This window comes from Engraulis encrasicolus, chromosome 11 (genome assembly GCF_034702125.1).
Source record: "Engraulis encrasicolus isolate BLACKSEA-1 chromosome 11, IST_EnEncr_1.0, whole genome shotgun sequence".
Taxonomy (NCBI): domain Eukaryota; kingdom Metazoa; phylum Chordata; class Actinopteri; order Clupeiformes; family Engraulidae; genus Engraulis; species Engraulis encrasicolus.
Genome location: NC_085867.1, coordinates 8,329,757 through 8,336,721, shown reverse-complemented (window position 1 = coordinate 8,336,721; position 6,965 = coordinate 8,329,757). Strand labels below are relative to the sequence as shown.

The window sequence follows — 6,965 nt, the reverse complement described above, 5'->3', positions numbered from 1 at the left end:
ATTAAAATATGTCTCTGTACTTATACATTGTTTACATGTCTGTAAATAAATGAATACAAAAGAAAGATTTCAGTTAGTTTCTCCTCAACTTTCCGTGGGCTGTGTACCGTGTATTGAATCTCAAAAACTCATGCATTTTATGTCACCTCAATCATTTTATTGTAATCCAGACAACATCCTGAAGAATCAACATTATGGCATTGCTAAAAGACTTCACTAGCATCTCAGGCCAACAATACAATCATACAAAGTTGATTTATAAAAACTTGACTTTAGAAATCCCACACTAGACCAGCGCTCAATGCATACCTAAGAAACAGCATCTGTAATCTGCAGGTAGACACTAGCACATATACACACACACACACACACACACACACACACACACACACACACACACACACACACACACACACACACACACACACACACACACACACACACATTCTCACTCATTTAAAAAACAAAAACACAAACAAAGGTCGGCTCAGTGCATGAGATGCGATGGGGTCTCGCTGTGTGAATGGGTATTGATCAATGATTGGTCTGTGCAGCATCGAAGCCATTGTGAATGGCTGTCCTTCCCTTTTGTTGTATGTGCATACGTACACGTACACAGACATACACTCACACGCTCTCACTTTGGTCTTCATAGGTTTCCTTTGTACTCGTGACGACAGTAACCGCTGAACAGAGGCTCGGCTGGAATACCACGCCTGCAAAAACACAAATACACACACACACACACACAAACGCATGAACAGTGTGAGATGAATTACGTCATTTCATTATAAATTTTATCTAATTGATTTAATATCAAGTATTACAAACACAAACAAAAGCTTCCTAAGAATAGTTTGAAATCAGTAACTTTCATAACATTTTCATTACAATTATTTAGATTAGCATGCGCATAATGCTACACATGCACTGTAAGTTTACTATAGCATCACGATACTGCCTTATTGCACCACGGTACAATATCGTGACTGCGTATCACGATTTCTTGGTTTGATGCAATATCGTTACAGCCCTAGCACACACATACGTTATTGAATCAGGGAAGATGTGCAACTCACTCGATCATGCGGCAGCGGTGCTGGTTCAGGCGAATGTAGGCGTCGTTAACATCCCTCACGCTCTTGTCACTCCACAGACGCTCGCTCACCGCGCTGGCACGCGGCCTACACACACAATTATCACACAGACATTAATATAACGAACAGACGCTCACTCACTGCGCTGGCATGCAGCCTACAAACACACAATAACATACATGAAATCATCAAACACAGGCGCTCACTCACTGCGCTGGGACACGGCCAACATACATAAACACACAATCACCACACACAGAGATTGATAAAACGAATAGAATACTACTCACTGCTTGACCTTTAGTTACATTCAAAGTGAACAACGAACCTTGCCATGTGTAGTTGACGTAAGATTTTATTTCCTAATATGTTCTAACAATAACGTTTCAACACTGTCAGCCCAGTCACAACAACTTTTGGGGACTTTTCTCCATTCAACATCCCGATTGCAAATGAGAAAACGTTGTGATTTAATGAAATATTGCGACCTGCAAGGTCTTCGTAAATGTTGTGCCTGTTTTTCATTAAATCAAGACAAGGGAGCTTTTGTGGTGTGCAGATCTTTTTTTTTACTTTTTTCTTGTGCGTTCTTTGATATCCTGCAACCACAGCAATTGCTTTTGGGGATGTGCGTGCACTTCAGGGTTTTTTGGTCATAGAAGAGGACCCCCAGACTTACCAGAGGCGAGGTGTGAGATTGGTTGCATCGACATACTCTCCCCAGAGGCAAGCCTCTCCACCAATCACAAGCTTCTTCTGCTGCTCAGTACCTGGGGTCACGTCAAAGGTCAAGGGTTACTTAGCGTCAACCAACACAACTTTACACAACAAAAATTAAACAGTATATTGTTTTATTAATTATTACCATATTACTATTATTATTATTATTATTATTATTATTAGCATTACAACTAGCAATAATAATATACAAATATACATGTAAATAATAAAAATATAAATATAAAAATAATAACAATAGTATTTATAACACTAAACACAATAAACATCTGTTTCTTTTCCATTTACAAAAAAAGATATTTACTATTACTTTTACTAGTACTGTTACTGCTTCTCCTACCAATACTACAACTACTACCTACTACTACAGCTACTACACTACTAAGTCAACTACAGGCACCAAAAACATGGCACAATTGTGAACTCGTCCAAACACAGGCTACATCTAGGGCTAGGCTACTTAAACAAACCAACATGACCTAAAATCTGTGTTCAGCTGATTGTGGATAATCTGACTGACCTGTGGAGGATTGGGGTCAGGGGGAGTTGTTGAACACGCTAACCGCAAAACACTCACACACACCACAAAATCTAAACTGTGAGGTACTCTACCTTGACCAAAGTGTCCACCACTGAGATTATGTTACCATAGACAGTGTCTCTCTCTCCCACTCTCTCATTCACTCTCCCTCCCACTCTCTCACTTGCACGCACGCACACACGCACGCACGCACACACGCACATGTGCGCTACCAGGAAATTCGTGAGTGGTTCTCACTCTATTCTAACCAAAGTGTCAACCTGTGATTTTTCGTGTTACCACAGGTAGGCAGGCACACACACACACACAATCTAAGCTCCAATACTTCTCACTCTATCCTGACCAACATGTCAACCAGTGAGTTTCCGTGTTACCACAGGCAAGCAGGCAGACAGACACGCACACACACTCACACTCACACACACACACACACGTGTCATCTCTAGTGCTTCATACACAATTCTGACCAAAGTGTCAACCAGTGTATGAAGCACCAAGCTTCCATTTTAACATAGACAGGCACAGGCACGCACGTACGCACATGCACGCACGCACGCACACACACGCACGCACACACCAACAGCTCATCTGTGAGGTCACCCCTGGTGCTTTCCACTCCATCGTGACCAACATTTCACCCAGTAAGCTTCCCTATTACCACAGACTGATAGATAACCAGGGCTATAAATGAACTTTTTTCACCACCAGCCAAAATGGCTATACTAGTAGATGTTAATCTTACTAGCCAAACACACACTCACTAATGGGACAAAATGGCTAGTAAGTTGGTCTTTGCTACCAACCAAACTGAAATTTTAACAGCATTTGGCCAGTTGGCTGGTGTTAATTTAGAGCCCTGTAGATAACTATGAAAATTCCTCATCCATCGGCAGTCCCGCACACATCGTGAACATACACACACACACACACACACACACACACACACACACACACACACACACACACACACACACACACACACACACACACACACACACACACACACACACACAATGCAAAACAAAAAAAATGCACAAATGCGATGTAGTCTTGTGACTTGTGTCCATGTTACATCCCTAATTCAGCATATGGGCACAGATGACACAAGAGAGATACTGTCACTTCAGTGACCAATGGAAACAGAGATTACAGCAGATCCTTAACACAGAGACCACAGGACAGGAACAAAGGCTGTGTGGTGTGACAGTGTTTCCTATAAATACACTATTCGGCTGTCATGCGTAAGCGGTGAGGGTGTCAGACTTGTATCTCAAAGGTTGCCGGTTCAACTCCCAACCCGCCAGGTTGGTGGGGGGATTAATTACATTACATTACATTACATTGCATTTGGCAGACGCTTTATAACCAAAGCGACTTTCAGAAGAGGACATAATCAAGCCAACATCACAAGCAAATACAAAGTGCACAGGAGATATACAGAACAACAAGTGCAATTACAAAGAGGGGTTAGTTTTTTTTTTGTTTTTTTTATAATAAAGAGGAAATAATGAGAACACACACACACAGACACACACTCACAAACTAAACTAAACTAAACATAATGTCAGGATTCTGCCCTGGGGCAAGGCCAGTTCAATCATTAGTCTAGTAGATTCTCTCGAAAGAGGAATGTCTTTAGTTGTTTCTTGAAGGCTGCAAGAGAGGTGCTTAGTCTTGCTGCCTCTGGGAGACTGTTCCACCACTTGGGAACCACAACGGAGAACAATCTTGACTGGGAGTACCTAGAGCGACTGGATGGCAGAGCCAGACGGCTTGTGCTGGATGAGCGCAGATCTCTTCCAGTAACATAAGGCGTTAGTAGGTCCTTCAGATAAGCTGGGGCCGTTCCTGTGATGGTTTTGTAGGCAAGGGTCAATGCCTTGTGCTTGATCCGGGCGGCGATCGGTAACCAGTGCAACTCAATAAATAGAGGAGTAACATGGGTCCTTTTGGGTTGATTGAATATCAACCGTGCCGCCGCGTTCTGGATCATCTGTAGAGGCTTTAGCGCACAAGCAGGTAGACCTGTCATGAGTGAGTTGCAGTAGTCAACGCGGGACAGGACCGTGGCCTGGACCAGTCGTTGTGTAGAATATTGTGTCAGCACAGGTCTGATATTCCGTACGTTGGACATCTGGATTCGACAGGTCCGGGTGACCGAGTTGATGTAGTTGGAGCATGACAGCTCATCATCAATCATGACGCCAAGGTTTTTGGCGACTTTGCTTGGGGTCACGATGGTGGAGCCTATCTTGAGGTTGATGTTGTGACTGAGCGGCTCTTTAGCTGGGATCACCAGGAGCTCTGTCTTGGCCAGGTTCAGCTGTAGGTGGTGGTCCTTCATCCATGTTGACAAGTCGGTGAGGCAGGCAGAGATGCGTTCCGAAACCGTGGTGTCCTCTGGACGGAACGACAGGTACATCTGGGTGTCATCAGCATAGCAGTGGTAGGAGAACCCATGTGTTTGAATGACACGTCCCAGGGAGGACGTGTATATTGCAAACAGAAGGGGTCCCAGCACTGATCCTTGGGGTACACCTGTGGAGAGGGTGTGAGTCGTAGACAGCTTCCCTTGCCATGACACACTGAAGGTGCGTCCAGAGAGGTAGGAGTTGAACCATGAGTGGACAACGCCTGTGATTCCCATGGCTGTGAGTATCCTCAGGAGGATCTTGTGGTTGACTGTGTCAAAGGCTGCAGACAGGTCTAGTAGTATGAGGACCGAGGATAGTCCTTCCGTTCTTGCAGTCCTTAGAGCTTCAGTCACTGAGAGTAACGCAGTTTCAGTTGAATGTCCACTTCTGAAACCAGATTGTTTTGGGTCAAGTAATCCGTTCTGGTTTAGGAAGTTGGTGACTTGCTTTGCGACTGCCCTTTCTAGCGTCTTGGATAGGAAGGGAAGCAGTGAGACAGGTCTGTAGTTTTCGACATGAGCAGGGTTCAGTGTAGGCTTCTTCAGTAGTGGTGTCACCCTTGCTTGTTTGAAGGCGGAGGGGACAGTGCCGGAGGAGAGTGAGGAGTTCATGATTGATGTGATTGCTGGGACCACTGTTTGGGCAATGTCTTGAAGAAGGTTCGTGGGCACTGGGTCTAGTAGGCAGGTAGTGGGACGGCTTCTTGTGATGAGTCTGGAAACGTCTTCTTCAGAGAGCAGAGTGAATTCATGAAGTGTTGCAGGAGTCGCCGTGTTTTCCAGGGGGGTGTCTTCTGGGCGGGAGGGTGGTTCACAGAATTGCTTGCTAATATTTGCCGTCTTTTCCGTGAAGAAGGTGGCAAAGTTGTCCGGGTTAAGGTCTATGGGTGCAAGAGGGGGGGGAGGGTTGAGCAGTGACTTGAATGTAGAAAACAACTTACGTGGGTCTGTAGTGTTGCTGATCTTGTCGTTGTAGTAGGTCGTCTTGGCAGCTGTTACAGAGGCGGAGAAGGAGGCTAGTAGAGATCTAAGTTTTTCGAGGTCAGATGGGTTGCGGGTTTTGCGCCATTTCCTTTCTGCCGCTCTGAGGGTGGTACGTAGAGCTCGGATGGTCTCTGTCAGCCATGGTCGCGGTTGTGAAGGTCTTGCAGGTTTAGTGACTAGTGGGCAGAGGTTGTCGAGGCAGGAGGTCAGTGTGGAGCTGAGCGAATCTGTAGCAGTGTCAACATCGAGTGAGGAGAGCACAGTTGCTGAGGGCAAGGCATCTGCCACCACTGATGCAAAGCTAGTGCGTGACAGGTTGCGTAGATTCCGCCTATATGTGACCAAGGGAGGGGGGGTGGGTGTAGGGTCGGGTAGGGAGGTGGTGAAATGGAGGAAAAAGTGGTCTGAAACATGCATTGGTGTTACCTTGATGTTGTCCGCTTGGCAGTCCTTAGTCATGATCAGGTCGAGCTGGTTACCACTCTTGTGTGTCGGGGGGCAGCTGGCTAGTTGAATGTCAAATGAGTTCATCAGGGCCTTGAAGTCTGTGGCGTACGGCTTCTCTAGATGTATGTTGAAGTCGCCGAGGACAAGTAGGGGGCCGCCTAGGTCCGTGATGGAGGAGATCAGCGTATCCAATTCGTCAATAAAGTCGCCCTGGGTTCCTGGGGGACGGTATATCACAAGTACAGACACCTTGATTGGGGCTGTGACTTTGATTGCATGGTATTCCAGGCAGCTGTAGTTGTTGGCAGGCAGCAGGGGGGCATAGCTCCAATGCTTGTTGATAAGGATCCCTGTTCCGCCTCCTCTTTTCTTCAGCCGACTGGTGTGTGAAAATGAGTAGTTAGCTGAGAGTGCTGCTGGAGTGGCTGTGTTTTCAGGCTTCAACCAGGTTTCTGTTAGTGCCAACAGGTCAACAGAGAGACTACTAGCATAAGCAGAGATAAAGTCTGCTTTGTTGACAGCTGACTGGCAGTTCCAGAGACCAACAGTGAAGGAGGTGATTGAAGTTGTGTTCGGTTGTAGTGGCTGAAGGTTGGCCAGGTTTCTGCGTTGGTTGGAGGGTTTGAAAGGCCTGCGCCTTCTGCAGATTACTGGGATTCTCTGGAAACACATTGTCGATGTAGGTCAGCAGTGAGATAAAAATGTGCCTTACGTGTCGTTGCTTCGGTGGAGTTGCACAGGTAGA

At 45.8% G+C, this 6,965-nt stretch overlaps 1 protein-coding gene across 6 annotated transcripts in view; it reads right to left on the bottom strand.

Annotated features, from left to right (window-relative positions):
• Positions 1 to 135: 135 nt before the first annotated feature.
• hexb (hexosaminidase B (beta polypeptide)) overlaps positions 136 to 6,965 on the bottom strand; it is a 33,362-nt gene continuing 26,532 nt past the window's right edge. For 5 of the 6 annotated variants that reach the window (XM_063209847.1, XM_063209843.1, XM_063209842.1 and 2 more), the window contains exons 12-14: positions 1,777 to 1,867; positions 1,080 to 1,184; positions 136 to 716 (exon numbers count right to left, since the gene is read on the bottom strand). In XM_063209847.1, the coding sequence (XP_063065917.1) occupies positions 650 to 716; positions 1,080 to 1,184; positions 1,777 to 1,867 (263 nt within the window). In that variant the 3' untranslated portion in view covers positions 136 to 649. Of the gene's footprint in view, positions 717 to 1,079; positions 1,185 to 1,775; positions 1,868 to 6,965 lie in introns of those variants that run through there. The other variant, XM_063209846.1, reaches the window with a different exon arrangement.